Source organism: Adelges cooleyi, unplaced genomic scaffold (assembly GCF_023614345.1).
Source record: "Adelges cooleyi isolate 19-005CV unplaced genomic scaffold, UGA_ACOO_1.1 ACOO_flye_CR_arks_rails_tigmint_CR_PRNA_671, whole genome shotgun sequence".
NCBI lineage: Eukaryota > Metazoa > Arthropoda > Insecta > Hemiptera > Adelgidae > Adelges > Adelges cooleyi.
Genome location: NW_026096373.1, coordinates 81,685 through 99,430, shown reverse-complemented (window position 1 = coordinate 99,430; position 17,746 = coordinate 81,685). Strand labels below are relative to the sequence as shown.

Sequence of the window (17,746 nt, the reverse complement as noted above, 5' to 3'; positions counted from 1 at the left end):
ACCTGGGTTGGACGATGAAATGGTTGTTCAAAGCGGAGTTGAAACGGACGCACACAAAAGATAATCGGATTGGCGGCTTGTAGTAAAACCGCGAAAATATAGGGCGAAAGGTCGAGGGTATTGGCGGTCCGTGATGGTAAAGTCAACTGGTTAATTAGATGCTACGCGACGTGCATTGTCCTGTGTGTGCGACCGTTCCCCTACCTATAGTCGGGGGTGCTGTGTCAGTAGGTTTGGGACACGAAGTAACGGTCAGGTGAAATATGATCGTTACAGCTGCCCCTCCCCCGTAGAGGTCCGACCTCAGACCTAGTCATATAAAGTTAAGGGTTGTCAAAAAAAAAAGTTAAAAGGCAAAAGAAATGGTATTACAAAAATTCCTGAAAATAAAGGTTAACCCTTAAAACTAATTGGGGAAAAGAACACTTGTATTTTTGGCGGACTTCTGGTGACTTCGAAGAGCGGAAGGACATCCCTCTCAGCTAGGGCCACCACATTGTCGCATTCCTTCTACATAGGGAAATGGCCCGCACTGTCGTCGCTTTCTTGGCATAAGCTCGGGGCAAAACCGAAATACTAGGTCTTCGCAAAGTCCTCCCCAAAAATAGTGTTCTTAAAATTTAACAATACACCACATTTAAAAATTCCGTCATTATTAAGTTAAAATCTATTGGGTCACAAACAATGTGGACGTGCATCTGGTGAATAATATTTATAAAATAAAATTATGTGTAATCACAAGTTTATAGAATTTAAGTTAACTTAATGGTTTGGAGAAAAAGCTGCGTAAAAAACCAGACCATTTACAATATACACTTAAGTTAAAGAATGCACGCACCTTTAGGTGTATTTTTTTATTTAATTGTAGGGTAGTTTTCCAAAAACGAACGTTAACAATTTAAATTAAAGAAAGTAATTATATCCGTCCCCAGGTCGTTACGCGGGTTTTTTTCTAAAATGTATACAAACATTATACATACGATACAAGAAAAGTGTACATAAAATATGTTGACGTTGGCTTATCTTGCGCATTTAGTGTATCGTATGACTAAGAAATGATTTATCTTAACTATGAAAATAGGTCAATATATATGTATATAATAAAAATATGTAAAACAAAGGCATTATTAATACACAGGTTGTCTTTAAAAAGACAGTTTAAAAAGTTGACCATCGTACCGCTGCACCTAAAACTTAATATAAAAGTCGACTTAATAAGACATACATATATATACTTAATAAAATACAGTATAATAAATACATAAATAATTTTATATAGCCCCTAAATACACATTGCCCTGGAAAATTAACATTTAATTAAGAATAGAATTAATTATTGTAGTATAGTTCTTAAAGACAAATGTATATTAGCAAATAAGCAATTAAATGTAGGCCAAACAATCAAAACAAAACTATACAATATTGTCTACACAGTAAAGATTTCAATCATGTTTATTATTTAAGGCCGCCCAAATTACTATGTCGGTTACACTCTCCCGTAAGCGACCGTTCTGTTACGAGGAGAGTATTGTTGCGTGCATTATTATTTTTATGAAAATTATAATTGTGTGTGTGTGTGTTTATTAGCTTTTGAGTTACTTTTCTTTTACTTAATTTAAAATTGTTACAGTGTGTGTGTGTTTAACGGTTCGTGTACCAAAGTGCGTATACGACAAAATTGGCGCCCATCTTTTACCCTTCACTGCATGATTATTTTTTTTAACCATATGCTATAAATGCACTTAATACTACTTAAAAATATAAAAATAAATTTTTTTTGAATTTTGGTTTCATAGAAAACGCTAATTAAAGAATTGTACCAAATATGGAACATTGTGCATCAAAGATGTATAGCATGAGCAGATATAAACAACAAAAATAATTTTTCCATATATGGAACATTATGCAGTGAAGGGTTAAGGTAAGTGTCAAGTTTTTTTTTGTTTTTATTTTTGAGGGAGAAGTTTTACCTTTTTTCTCAAATTTTTGTGTGTGTTATATTCAAAGGGAATAGGATTTCTCGTTTGATTTTTTTTTTTGTGTGTAGAACATTTTTCTACAGTTTTTTTTGGAATTTTCCAAGGATTTTTCTTGGGATATTTCAACTTTTGAGATATTGTGTCTCACCAACTTTTTTTTTGTGTTTAGTAACAACTAAAAAGTAGTAGGAATTTTTTTTTTTTTACAAGATAATTTTTCTCGAATTATTTTTTTTTATTTATCATTTTCCTTAATTATAAACTAATTCAACGATTTTTTTTTTTAATTTTATATAATACAAATCAAAATTACAACGAAATTTTTCAAAATTAAGTCAAGCTAAATTTAATGATTAGGAAAGTTATCTATTATTACAAATCTTTGGCAACAACATAAATAGAAAAAAAAAATACTACGATAGAACACACAAAACAGTTACACACCCGGTCAAAAGGTCTTAGTAAAATTTGACATACAAATTCCAAGACAATCGAAAAAATTAAAATATAAATATAGGGGACCTTTTGAAATTAATTATAAGGTAGCCCTTACTCTCAACGGGAAAAACTCCGTAGATACGATTCATGTACAAAGGTTAAAACTTTATTAACTTTATATATATATATTATATATATATATATAATAATATATTAATAATTATATGCCAACGATTTGTTTTTGTTCTAGGTTTATTTAGCAAAATATATATATATATATTCATTATACATATAAATAAATATTTAACTATACTATCAAATTATACATACTATATTTTGTACGATCATTTGATCAAATTATACAAAGAAAATCAGCCATTTTACAACATATCTCTTATCTCTTACCTTCTATATCTTACCCCTATCCACTACCCCCTATATCCCATCCTATCACTCACCCCTATCTTCTATCCCCTATCTCCCACCCCTATCTCCCGTCCCCAACCCCATCTCCATGTGGTAACGCTTTTTTTGGTAACACTTTTTTTGGTAACACTTTTTTTCGGTTATGAACCGGCTAATTCTCACCCCTATCTCCTACCCCCTATCTCACGTCCCCAACCCCATCTCCGTGTGGTAACGCTTGTTTGGTAACGCTTTTTTTGGTAACACTTTTTTTCGGTTATATACCGGCTAATTCCCACCCCCAACCCCATTCCCATTCCCACCCCAACCTCAACTTCAACCCCATTTCTTTTTTGGTAACCCTTTTTTGGTAAAGCTTTTTTGGTAACGTTTTTTTGGTAACGATTTTTTTGGTAACACTTTTTTTCGGTTATATACCGGCTAATTCCCACCCCCAACCCCATTCCCATTCCCACCCCAACCCAACTTCAACCCCATTTCTTTTTTGGTAACGCTTTTTTGGTAAAGCTTTTTTGGTAACGTTTTTTTGGTAACGATTTTTTGGTAACGATTTTTGGTAACGCCTTTTTCGGTTATGTGCCAGAGCTAAGACATGAAAATGTCTCGCAAAAACCACATCAAACCAACGGAGGGATTAACGTCTGGTGGTTAGCTAATTGAAATACGGAGATCCAAAGTGAACAGCGCACAACAGAAGAACACGAACAAATCAAAGAAAAAAATATTGACCGTACCAATCATTAGGACCACAACAATAACAACAACAATAGCAACCACAACAACAACAGACAACATCAACAACAGCAACTACAACAACAACAAACAACAACTACAACAGCAACCACCACAACAACAGCACCAACAACACCAACAGCCACAACAATAGCAACAAGAACACCAACAATCACATCAACAGCCACGACGACAGCAGTAACAACAACAACAATAGCCACAACAACAACAATATTTCAAAATAATGTCATATACTCCCGTAAATCAGTATCCGCAAAATTATGCATATAAAAATAAAATCACCGTAAAAAGAAAATACTGGCTGTATCTGCACACCTCGTGTCAATAAAATAAGTTAGTTAAAATTCGATTTAATGTATACATAGTCATAAACAATCAATCGTAAACGAAACACCATGTAGAATATTAGTCATTATTTCATTACCTAATCCGAAATTATTTTATAAAGCCAAAAAAATAAATATGCCGCAAAATGTGTGTCAACATGTGACGTGACATAATATTCGTCCATTGATGTTGATAAAAAATAATAAAACGCCATTCAATAATTAAAATATGTCAATCTGAGATCGTCAGAGACAGTGCCGTGTAAAAAATATGTCGACAGTAGACTGGACATAAAGTAGTCACCGGGGGTTAGCCGGGAAAATATTTGCCAAAATAATAATATAACAGTCGATGTGAATAAACAGATTTTAAAATATAAAAAAATCATCGGTAACCAACCGGAAATAAGTATAAACCACTAATAAAATCGCTGATGACATTCGCGCAATAACACAAATAACAATTAAAATTAAAAACAAACTGATCCGGACGAATAAAATAAAGGTTAGCTACTCCTCTCTCTTAAACTACCCATATGATCAATATTCGAAATTCAAAAATGCGTGTTATGTTGTGTGGTAACAATTTTGGTCTCCTGACTCCTGGCAAATAACTCAATAAAATATTGAATTTGCGGTAAAAATGCGGCACTAAGCAGCAATATCGGCAACAATGGATCTGCGACAATTAAGATTGCGTCGATCAATGGCCATGGCAAACGGCAATCGGCAAATAAAAGTACATAAAATCAAATACAAATTGATTACAGTAAAAGCGGCATCGTGCGGCCAAATAAAAGTGCCTCCAACGGCTTCGGGCGGCATCGTTCGGCTAGAGATGAAACAAACGGCAAATAAACGGCTAAAACGATGATGTAAATAAAAATCGGTAAATAATTCGGTAGTATTGATGACTTAGAAACAGGCGTACGGCAGAAGTAGTAAATGAATGTTAAATTCTAATATAGTTGGACAAAAAATTGACCCAGTTCATATTATCCTAGGCAGACAAATAAGGGTCACGGCTAAAATGGTCCATAAAATGACCTAATTCTGGAAATTACAGTAATACATAAATGACGTTTCGATCTTAATTGCTTTATTATATTAAGTATTATACATATATTTATATGTATGGGAAAAAATATAAAAATAATTATTTTTACACGTTTGCATAATTGCATGGCACAGACCGATAATATTTACTCTTTATTTTGTCTTGGGGAAAAAAAATTGCTTATTTATTTACTATTATGAAAAATAAAATTAAAACCTTCTAACGTAATAATATTATAATAAAAATTGTCCCAGAAATTACAGCGTCAGCAAAACATTGCGATCACCGGCACATACGGGTGTGTGCGTGTCATAATTACTAGCATCGTCTTGGGTACCGTCTGAGATTGTACATATTACATTATTATGGTCTATTAAAATCACAATCATCATTTTTAATACGTTGTTTTATCATTTCTGTTCTAACGGTCAACGAATCCTATTATAATATTTTATAATCGTGTTAAATTCAAGTAATAATTTGAAGTGCGAATCGGGAATTGCTGTCCAAGGATTGTCAGAAAATAAGACTCGGACATGTCCACTATTCATTTCTGACAACGCAATAACAGAAAAAGGCATTGCCTTACAAACGAACGTTTATAATTCCGGTATAACGGTTAGGTTGAAATTTTAAAAACCTGCAACGGCAGTTTTCTGCCTCCAAAGAAATATGTGTTTTTTTTGCTAGATCTATTCCTGGTAATCTTTTACACCGTGAGAAATGAGAATTATAATACTTATATTTATATTTTTAAAGACGCTACATAACAGAAGTTAATAATTGATTTATTCACGCATAATACAATTATATGTATGATTCCCCCCAAAAAAATTATACTTTTACAAAAGAAAAATAGAAATTTATTTTTCCTTTTTCTTATACTGTCTCTTGGAATTACCATCAAGAGACAGAGGAAAACAGAGGAATTGGAGTTTCGACATAATTTTGGGTTCGTAGGTTATAGTCTAAGTTCCCTATGTTATATTGTTGGTTAGTGGTAAATGGTCTGCTAGTATAATTGGGTCTCTGTCTATTGCTAATACCCTTTCTAGATTGATCGTTAAAAGCACTAAAAGTAGACCTATTACAATTATATTCAAACTTCCTATTTCTAGTTCCATTATAATGATTTTGAGTTGTCCTATTTTTCTCATTGAATACAGCCCTAGAATGATTATTATTTAACCCACGGGGGTGTCTATAATATTTATAATACTTAAAGTTACCCAAATTAATATTCTTATTGGCCCTATGAATACTATGTACAAAATTCCTTTTACCATTATTAATCCTAGTATGCTGACTAATCCTACTATTTTTATTGTTCACATTCTTGTTAGCCCTATAATAACTATTGTTGTTATTATCTTCAACCCTATTTATATGAATTCTATTATGATTATTTTTGGTAGATATTAATGATTTATTTTTAAAATGGAATTAAGTATTTTGCTCAGACCATTTTCAATGCGTACCACCCGTGTAAGCATTTTGGCACTGGGGATTCTGTGTCAAACGTCACCCGGCCCAATTCCTTCAAAGTTGTTGCATCCAAAACTAAAACTCCTGTTCGACGTTGATGTTCAGTTCCTCCCCAGACAATCGAAGACATCACCACTCCGTCGTCCTCGTCCTGCACATAAAAAAATTATTAATAACTTACAGGGTTTAGTCCGGTTTCATCGGTCATTATGTACAGACGTCTATTATCGGTATATTCAAAGGTTGGTTCGGATCATGTCGCAATGTGTACTGAACATGGGGCACGAATATGGGCACGCCAATACCGGCAAGTAAGCATCGGCTTCTCTCTTAACCTACTTCTCCCAAAATGTACCAGAATAAACCAAAAGTATTTACTTCACCAAATAAGTTCAACGTGCTTTTGGAACAAGGTACAGAATATGACACGATTATGTTCGAACGACAATACTAAACAAACTATTAACACACATTGTCCGCCTGCATTATTCATAAATAACGCTATACATTTTTCAACATTGCACAAAGACTTGGCCTCGATTAGACTGAGTAAGTTTTCATTCAAGTCTACGAAATCTCACCTGATTGTCAGAGAGGGAAATTTAGAAAATCATATTATATCCTCTTAACATTTTTTAAGAAATGAATATATAATTTACATGCATAAGTATTTATAAAAATCAGCCAAACTTTTAGCGTAATTATAAGACATTTACATCACTCAACTCTCGTAAATGACACATCTACTGCTTTAAAGTAACACGGCACATTTTATTTATATGAGAAACTTTATTCACATACAAATGAAGTTCGAAAACGTACATAGATTACGGAGGTACTTACTTCAGCGTTGGGCGATGCGATGAAAATCGGTTCACTAGGGTAAACGTTTCGTTCACACCAAGTTATACACTTTTTGTTGACAGTGTCCACTTTGATGATCTATTTAAAACATACAATGTAGCGTCTTTTAACGTCGAATCCATTAATGTGTTAGTCTTATAAAACTCTACAGTATTTGGCACATTAAACATAATATATATATATAATACAAATACCGTGCCCGGATTTTTTGCGTCCACGTCCGACGAAATGGCGTAGAAAAACCTATATTTGATCCCCGCCCTACATTCGTTTATCCTGGGAGTTTCACATCCTAAATCGCACAGTGCCTCTGGCCATACAAACGGGTGTTGTGCCGCCAATCTTCCACCGTTTTTTTGGCCGGTCAATGGCAACATAAATCTAAGCGGCCGACTCCGGAACATGGCTGCATAATCTGGATTTTTGTTCAGGTTCTTATAACATTTGTAAAAAAAAAAAATTAACATTTTTTTTTTATTTTGGGGACATTTTCTTCGTTCAATCAACTTAAAATCTAACTTGATCTATTAAAGAGATTAGAAACTGACTGTTTTTCATGTTAAAAAAACCTATATTATTCACACCAACGTACTCAACGATCTAATTATGCTCTAAGGACTTTTAAAGTGGCGTTGTATTTCTCATATTTTCTTCTCTAGACCATACGAACAAATATTAACAATTTTGAAATTACACTTATTACAATTTATAATTACGCTTATTTAGATAAATAAATGAAAAAAGCTGTTCGTAGGATCCAAAAAAAAAAAAAAAAAAACATGCACAATGTAATTTAAATTGTTTTATTAAACTATCTTCACGACTTAAAGAAAAAAAACGTTATAAGTTTTATAACTGAAAAAAATTAATATTTGTTTAACTTAAAATTAGGCGGCGTATTATTTAAAATGATCTATTTTTGTTAAATATTGCCTATCCTCTGTCCCTTAATAAGTAACTCTTTCGAATCTCCCTAACAATTGGATTCTGCAATATTCATACTACATCACCTCTAAGCTAATAATTGTACAAAAATCATCGCCATCGTAGTGTTTTTTTTTTAAAGTAAGTATTTTTGTATTATTAGTATGGATAGTTTTTGGTGGGGGGGGGGGGGTGACGCTCAATTTGTGTTATGCATTTGAATATCTCCTATAATTTAATTGTGTTTTTACTACCTACCATGATTTTACATTAGGACCTTAGTTGGACTTAAGAAAAAGCCAATAACAGGAAAAACGAGAGACAATCGATTAAAAAATGTTTGGTCATGTTGAGGACACATAGGGGTATAGAAGGATTAAATGAGAAGAGGTAGACCGAATTATAGAAGTGACTAAATGTTATAAATAATAGGATGGAGATGTATGAATTTATTTATGGCTATGAATTAAGATGTGGAAAAACGACGGGAATACTAAATTTGTTCGTGTTGATTTTGTAACATTACTTGTAACTCTTTTATGTACAAACAATCGAGCATGGCTGGATCTCGGTAACAGCAAATATCGATCACTACGCTATCGTTGTTTTCGTACTGGTTGATGATGTGAAGGTAGAAAAAAGACTCGGCCTCATAAGTCGTTACTGTTTGTCCGTCGACTCGAGAAATCAAATGAATTAAAGTCTAAAAACACGTTACGACATTGTTACCAAGTAGAAATATTATATACACTACGTTTGGCACTTAGATCACTTGGAGGGCAAGCTGTTTACCGGATGGTCTGGGAACCATTTAAGAGCAGAAGACAGTGGTTCTCCGTTGAATCGGTTCACCAGCGCCGTCGGTATGGACACGCTCAACGGTTGTTCGACTACGACAAAATAATGTTCGGTCATACCGAACGTGTGCATGTAGCCCGGGTGCAAAGGCCATCGACACTTAACCAAAGCCACCACGTGCATTTTATCGAACATCCCATCGGCACCGGAATGCTGTTGTCCGGTTTCTTTTTTGAAACAAAATCGCGAAAAAAAAACCATCAACACCCTATATAATAATATTCAATTAGGTTTTAATTGTTTTATACCTGGATCGCACCGAGGAAAACGGACCACGCCATAGTAAGGACCGTCTATTTTAGGGATAGTCGCCAAATTGTACACGTCCCCGTTGGACGCTAAAAGCGGATGCGCAGTGTGGTGCACTATGCCCATTTTCTTAGCAATATTAACCTGAAAACGTGACGACAATCAAAGTATTTAACAAGTATCTTTACATGCATAAGCGGAACTACAGCCGGTAGGCCCAAACACTCCCTAATATCAAGCGAAAATATATATTTTTTTAAAAACTCTAAAAATGTATAGCAGAGCATAATATGTGAAATTGAACGTCAATAATGGTTTATCGGTTTGTTTTTACAAAATAAAACCCAGTAGCGCCAATAGGAAATAATCTCAGGGGAAGGAAGATGGTGGATTCGAATTTTTTTCTACATTTTTACCAGTAGGCAGTATGTTGGGTTGTCTAGATGATTTGATTGAAATTTTGTGGTGATTGGGTTTCATCTTAACGGGCATTTTTTTCTCGCGGTACATTGAACGTTAATAACTGAAATTTACACTGTTTATGTTGTTGACTGAACTCGACAAAATGTTGGCTCTCTAGCTTAATAATTGTAAAAGTTATGACTATTTTTGCTGTTATCAGTCGAACTTTCCTTAAGCTTTATAACTTTTATAAGAGATTTTTTTTTGTTTGTTACCCTAGCAGCACCCTATTTTATTTTGGTTTTATCGTGATTTTTGAGGAAGTAATTTTTTAATTATTTGGCATTGGGTTTTTAATATATGTACAAAAATGAAAGGAAGAAAATGGACGATTGTAAAACTAAAAAGGTTTCGAAAAAACTCCCCAAAATTTCAATGATAAATGTGACCAAACTGTAAATTCAACATTAAAATACAACACTTACATTATCGAGCGTTTCCAGGGTCTTGGGATCTATTCTGATCATCACAGGAAACTCCGTTAGTGCATAATATTCATCTCCAATCGGATATATTGATATCATTGCGTTATCTGTTTCGTCGAAGTTCCAATTGAACACATTGGCAAACCTGAAAAAAAAATAGGAATCAATGGTTACTACGTATTTTATCTCGTAAGAATTTTGCCCTTGACAAAACAGTTTATCCGTACGTTTCTGTTGTAAATATGAATAATGTTCAAAATGTGTGGTTACTTGTTTATCGGAGGATTATCGTTTAAAGTTTGTAGAAGTGCAGTTACGTTAAAAAATGTATGATTGTAGCAAAACATTAGGTAGTGGTAATTTTAAAACTAGGAATAAAAGCTCTGAATAATTAACTAATGATAGAACAGGTAATTATTGATGGTAAACCTAAATGGTTAATACTTAACGTCTCAAACTAGTGGTCTGTGATAAACAACAATATATAACAGTACCTGTGGAAAATCGTTTGACATGGGTCTGGGCAAGCTCTAGTTCCGAACTCTGTGACGACAATCCTCTGAGCTGCGTGGTTTTGTTTGTAAGTATTAGATTTCAAAAATCTGCATTGGTACGTTACTGTGCCGTTATCAAATGCAAATCTGTTTGAGAAGACTGAAATTCTGTACACCATGGAAACAAGTGTCATCATAATACAATGATGTGCATACCTATGTAACAACGCTGAGTTATCGAATAAGTGTTTGAATTCAAATTCCCCGACACTCATGCAACCTGGTCCGTTTCTTAGCAGTGATCCGGTTAACCATTTTGGTATTTTACCTGTCACAACGTTCATGATTATTACACTTGTATGTATGACATATATATTATGTATTCTTTTAAAATCAATAGTATGACATTAATAACTGGGATAAGAGGCGTAAGAGGCTGAACAAACTATCACTTATACTTATTTGCCAGATAAAAAGAAGATACCATTAGTATGAAAAACAAACAGTTCCTTTCGAGTTTTAATATTAAAGAAAAATTGCCGGTTTTAAATTTTCCGTCGAATTCAACGCTTACCTTTGGGTTTTCCATGAATTGGACTAGTAGTCTCTTTTGTACAACTTCGAAGCCATATAGAATTGTCACAGTTCGGGTACAGGTCTTCGCCGGTGTTTAATTTTCTTACCAACGCTTCCCTGTCTTCGTCAAGTCTTGAGAATAAATCTTTGATCATCGTTCGGTTCACGGAACCCGACAGAGCCATCAGATGCTTCAAGTTCTGCAGAATCCAAACCCGATACTTTTTACAACGCTTTAAAGCCTACTTTATTTTGGTTATAATTATTTGTTTTACTTTGGTCGCAGTGCGCATTATGATTTAATACATATATATATTTATAGATTTTTACACATGTATAAATGTGACCGTTTGGTGGTCACACTAGTAGTACTAATGGGCGACATGCGGTTGTGCTTTAAACAGTCAACTGAATTATGAGAAAGTATAAAAATTATTGGATTACGATTTATATTCATAGTATATATATATTTATTTATTTATTTTTTGTAAGGTTTCCAAAGAAATAAATGCCACGATTTATCTTGGTCGACTTACCAAACGACAAAACGTTTACAGCGGTGATTTGTATACAAATACATAGTGTTATGGATTTTATTACTCAATCGATAAAAATTAATAAAATTAAAAATTGAAATCCAAGTAAGTACCATACAAATTATAACGCGAGTCCTTTAGTCGTTTGCGGTTAAATAAGGTTAGGTGAACATCTCATAAATTAAACGATACTTAGTTATTATATAAAAAACAATAACTAAAACATATACATGTTGAGCAATTTATGTAACGGTTTTGTCTTTTTATTCCACTAATGTGATTAATGTATAGCACATACAAGGTCACAAAAAGAAAAAAAATGTTTTCATAAAAATATATTTTTTGGTTATCACAATAATGTGTTGCATGCGGTCTGTTTTTAAGGGGTTTTGTATAGGCAATATTTAAGAAGAAAAAGGTTGTAATAAATTACAGTCATGTCACTTAATTGATCTGTTAATTGTATAAGCTTCAAGCAGTTCAAGGTATTATTTTTAATTTAAATATTTTTTCCTATGAGTAAAAGTCATTTTGAATAATAATTTTAGACCAAAAAGCCAGACGAAATTTCGACTACCTAGGACGGTCCAATTTCAATTCTGTAAAGAGATTATAGTGTTTTGGCTACTTTACTATTGTTGTGTAGGAAGCTGATTTTCATAAAAATCTTAAGTTTATTGTATTTAAATAAATACAATTTTCAATTTTTTTTTATAAAAAAAGCAAAATATCAAAAATCTGTTTCCTACATAACCTAGTAAAATTGCCAAAGAACTTTTATATCGAAATTTTTTCTGGCATTTTGTTCTAAAACGTCAAAATAACAGGCTGCATTAAGTTGAATTGTATTACAACCACGGGCGTTCTTTTGTGGATGGGTCTTAGGAGGGGTAGGTTTAATAGTTGGGTCAACTAAACATTTAGTTATACCAACTAGAAATGTATTGTGTCATTATATTAACCTTAATTTTAATTGGACCTACTCAGTATTTTTGTCCGTGTATTTAATATTTATACAAACTTTTTTAGCTACGATGTTTTTTTTTTGTGTCTGAAGTTATGATAACTGTTTATGTACACCGATTTACTCGAGTAGCACCTCTGTAGATCCGAAATCGTATGCGGTTGATACTTTGGTGGATCAAAAGCCAACTCCTTCATCTTCAAAACCGCAATAAACCGAAAAATACTCGTATTTGACTGGGTTTTCTACCATCAACTTTAATTTGTTAGACTTTCGAAATTCGCGGGTTGATCCGAGTCAAAATGATTATAGAACATTGATTATGGCCTCCATCCACACATTGCCTCAAACCCAAATTTCGACAACCCCCTACCACCCTCCCCTCCCACAGCCCCCAACCACAATCCGTTAAGTAAGGGGTGGAAAACTAATGTCAAATTTGTATTTTATTACTATACCTATGTATATTGCACGGTTATCATAAATACGCGACTTCAGGATGGCAAAGGGCCCAGTAGTTGTTTAGCGATGTTGTTATAGTGGTATGATTATCGTTTTAGACTTTTGTTACGGTGCAGTGGATCACACCCACGTCTGACCGCCTTCTAGGGCTAAATTAAAAGATCTTAACCGGGACAGGAAGCTACCCTGAATCTATTGTAAAATATCCCTAGAGACTCTTTATAAATTTATATAACCGACTGAATAGCAAAAGGGCTGTCGTACAAACTAAACTCTGAAACTGTAACGCACAATGTTTTTTATTAAAAAGGCTTAACTCCGAGTAAAGATTAAGTTATTGATAAAAGTGTATTAAAATGAATGGAAAGCAATATAAATATAATATATATATATATATTATAATATAAAGGTTATAAACCTGATACCTGGTCCTTTGGTAATCCGGTGATAGAGCAGGTAAGATGAAACACACACAAAATATAAAAAGAGCTGAATAATTTAGGTAATTATTAAATAAGATATTAGAGCTTAGATAGTAAGATGTCAATTAATTAGTATATAGGTGGATACGAGTACTGTCCATTGGTATGAGACGTACCACTCCCTCTCCTCTAAATATTATATTTGAGTAGGCTAGAATTAATACTCGTATAATTCAAAAACCACATTTTTCAAAAAACTCAAAATATCAATTTGCATTCATATCCGTTTTCATTTTAGCTTCGATGCGGAGCTGAGAAGGTATTGTTTTTACAATGATGTGTTTTTATTTTTTATTTTTGTGTCTGGACCCACGATATCTCGTAAGCCGCTAAACCGATTTCTTTGTGTAGCAACTCTAAAGATCAGAAATCATACCCGAAAGGTACAATAAATGGTCAAACATTTAAAAAAGCCACCCCTTCCCCATTAAAATCGAGAAAAACACCCAAAAAATGTACAAATTTTTCAATTTAAAATTACGATGCTCTATAACTTTTTTAAAAATAGTCGAAAATGTTCCAAATTTATATGAATTGTTTTTCAAACATAGTACTATCGATAAACATTAACAAACCAAAAAAATATTATAAACCCTTTTCCTTAGAAGGGATAGAATTTTTTTCTTCATTTCACTTTTCAAGCAAAGTTTTAGAGATTTAGAACTGAAAATTAAACCAAAGGTAGATCTAAAATGGAACTATAACATATACAATTTTCTCAAAAATCTGTAGTCAAATTTTTTTTTTATTAAGTAAAAACCCCAAAAATAGGGTAAATTTGCACTTTGGCCGTAGTCAGTTTCTAGGTTGCTATGTGTGTGTGAATTAACAGTCAACAGGTAATGGAAATATTTTCATTATATTGTTAATTACGATACATGGGTAACTATGACAGTACATTTTTATAGACAGGCGATCAACCCTTATCGTATCCACCCTGCACAAGACTAAATATTACATTTTAATTACATTATTGCTGGTCCCATGATATCTTTTAAATCACTATAACTAGTTTGAACACACTATTCACAGATTCGCATTGAAACGTTTTTTTTAAAAGTGATTTTATCACTTTCAGTTATGATAAAATCTGTAGACCTGTGACCTCTCCGTCCCCAATATGCCTCGACCCCACTGTACTGGCTTTTTATTTTTAATGAATAAATTTGAGATTAAATTAAAAACAGTTTATATGGTTTTACGACCCGTGCAAATTGTTTAAAGTCGTTATAGACAAATAGTATAATTTAATTTAACAATTTCGCGAATAATATGTACTTGAATTAGTATATAAATTATGCATGTAAAAAAGTGTACATGCAAAAGGTAACGGCCTTGCCTAACACAGCTTTGAACATGTAATTCGTCCCAGATCCGGTTACCTCTTATGGTTTAAATAGCAAGCAAAAATGATCCATCAGTGAAATGATTCCATGCACTGAAGCTAGAAGAATCTTTTGCGAGACGCAGAACGGCATACCAACATCTTTTGCGTCATTGTATTGTACAAATATCTGTACAGTATTATTTTAACAGTGTTTGTATTTGTTTATATGTTCAGTTTTAGTGAATATTAATAATAAATATTATTAACTATTATAAATGTTATTATAACACGGCTTTATTTTTTCAAAACTTCAACTACAACCTACAACCGTTATTTCTGTTACGCTCTTAATTTCAAAAGGGCTCGCAACAAATAACAATGGTAATTTGTTATTATTGTGGCAATTAAAAAGTTATATTAATAATTTTATTTTGTATGGTCAGAATTTGTTTTAGGAATATTCCCCCCCCCTTCACCCAAAGAAATGCATCATGCTATATCTATGCACCCTTCCATCCAAAATCACAAAATATTGGCTATCCAACGACAAAGATATTATTTATTGTAATTTATAAATATTAAATTTCGTTTTCATAAGAACATATTCATGGTTTATTTATAAACGATACTGTAAAAACCACATTTAACAGATCCAGCGTCATAGCGGACGTGTAGATTAAACTAAAACGGATTCTGTTTTCTGTTGGCGCTAAACGTGTTAAAGAATTAGGTAACAATTTACAATGACCGCCACAAAAAAACCATTACATCAAGACAAGGATTCAACTATTGCCCAAGATTAACTTTTTCATTTGCAATTTATATTTTTAAATATTATTATTCGTAATTAGTAATTTGTTTTGTATGTAATATTCGTTTTTTAGGATAATTCAATTAATTTGTATAAATAAAGTAGTTTTAAGGGAAACAGAAAAAAACACTTAAGATAAAAATGTCTTAATTTTTAATTTGATATATCTAATAATTTTTAAATCAAATTGTTAGGCTACAGACATATAGGGTGAAGAAAGGTATTTTCGTGGCATAAGCAATTTCGTGATATAGTTTGTTTGATCGTATCGCGTAATTCCCTATTAGAAAATTGTCTTGAAAAATAACTGTTGCGGTCATTGTAAATTGTTACCTAATTCTTTAACACGTTTAGCGCCAACAGAAAACAGAATCCGTTTTAGTTTAATCTACACGTCCGCTAGTTAAAAATAACTGTTATTTTAACAATCAGTGTGGTTTTCAAGACAATATTCTAATAGGGAATTACGCGATACGATCAAACAAACTATATCACGAAATTGCTTATGCCACGAAAATACCTTCCTTTACCCTATTCCACATAGTTTTTAAAATTGTTTTTTTTTCTTTAAAAAATAGTTTCTTTAAAAATTGTTACTTTGTGCATATTATTCAAGTTTAAATAGTGCACTAATGAGTGCTTAATTAAACAAAAAACATTTTTATCTTCAATCACTTATAACTTAATTCGTGTGTACCTACAAAAAAGTTGACTTTTTGGTCATGGCTAATTTAACTAGCTATTGGTCATGGTGAATTTTTTTAATCATGATTAATTTATCTATTACCCAAGATTAAATATGTTTTAATCATGACTAATTTATTCATAATTAAATGTTAAAATTTGTATTCATGATTAATTTTATTTGTTATTCTATGATTAAATTTATCATGATAAAAAAGTTACCTTTATGGGATGACTAAAATGTTTAGCCATCGATTTAATTGGCGACTAAAATAATCAATAGTGACTAAGATGTGGGTCTTGACCTTGCTGGTTCTAGGGTGACGGCCCGTAAAACCTGTGTTCAACACCTCCCACGTCAACCATAAGAATTGTCGGAGGTCTTTTACTTTACTTGGAATGCCCCGGAAGAAGATTTTTACCTTCCCGACGGTGATTTTCTTTTATGATCGGTTGGAGTGTCGTTCGGGCAGACAATTCTTGGTGGAACTGCACATGCACGTAGATTAGCAAGAAAACGAATGCACTGTAATATTATGTGGGCTCGACGATTGTACGTGTATTGGTTCACATAATAAACGATAAAATAGTTAGAAAATAATATAACGGTTCAAAACTGAATTGAAAAGACAATACCAAGTAAAATGGACGCGCACCTAAATGCATCGTACACAAACACCTGTTGGGAATGTGATCGATGTGCATGTAAGCCAGACGACCAGGCGTCCCACCCAAAGGTCACGGCGCATGATTAATCGCCCTACAGAATCCATCATCATACTATATATTGTGCAGGTAAGTGTTTGTGCAGCAACGTTCGAAAACCTTTGGCCATACAGAGTAGCCTTTTTTTTTTTATAATGTTTTTATTGATCCCGTTTAACCCGTATATTAAACTCAAAGCCAGTACAGGCAGAACCGGGGCGTGTGGGGACGGGGTGGTCGCAGGTCTACAGAAATTATTATAACTGAGAGTGATAAAAGGTTGACTACAGATTTATGAGAAAATTGTACATGTTCTAGTTCCATTCTTGAATCTTGATCTACATTTGGTCTACGTTTCAGTCCTAAATCCCTAGAACTGCTTTAAAAAGTGAAATAAAGAAAAAATAGTTAAGGAATTTTTAATAAGCGCTTTAATTGTAACGCGCGCAAATATAAATA

At 32.9% G+C, this 17,746-nt stretch overlaps 1 protein-coding gene across 5 annotated transcripts; it reads right to left on the bottom strand.

Annotated features, from left to right (window-relative positions):
- Nucleotides 1-627: 627 nt before the first annotated feature.
- LOC126845101 (carotenoid isomerooxygenase-like) lies at nucleotides 628-17,216 on the bottom strand. 5 transcript variants are annotated; one of them, XM_050583663.1, is made up of 12 exons: nucleotides 16,805-16,908; nucleotides 11,315-11,516; nucleotides 10,957-11,068; nucleotides 10,741-10,887; nucleotides 10,247-10,391; nucleotides 9,359-9,503; nucleotides 9,045-9,277; nucleotides 8,779-8,955; nucleotides 7,523-7,762; nucleotides 7,308-7,406; nucleotides 6,458-6,615; nucleotides 628-1,193 (listed from the first exon to the last, which is right to left on the bottom strand). In XM_050583663.1, exons 1-12 carry the CDS (start codon nucleotides 16,832-16,834, stop codon nucleotides 1,070-1,072), a joined length of 1,812 nt encoding a protein of 603 aa, XP_050439620.1. In that variant the 5' UTR covers nucleotides 16,835-16,908; the 3' UTR covers nucleotides 628-1,069. The 5 variants fall into 5 exon arrangements, with proteins under 5 accessions (XP_050439620.1, XP_050439619.1, XP_050439617.1 ...); XM_050583662.1 differs by lacking the exon at nucleotides 16,805-16,908 and adding an exon at nucleotides 17,005-17,216 and having other exon boundaries at nucleotides 10,741-11,068; XM_050583660.1 differs by having other exon boundaries at nucleotides 10,741-11,068.
- Nucleotides 17,217-17,746: the final 530 nt, after the last annotated feature.

Coding starts and splice junctions, on each gene's coding strand:
- LOC126845101 (XM_050583660.1), bottom strand. CDS start 16,834: ATGGCTAAACATTTTAGTCATCCCATAAAG. Junction 11,069..11,314: donor AATTCATGGAAAACCCAAAG/GTAAGCGTTGAA, acceptor ACGTTGTGACAG/GTAAAATACCAAAATGGTTA. Junction 1,194..6,457: donor CCAAAATGCTTACACGGGTG/GTACGCATTGAA, acceptor TTTTATATTAAG/TTTTAGGTGCAGCGGTACGA.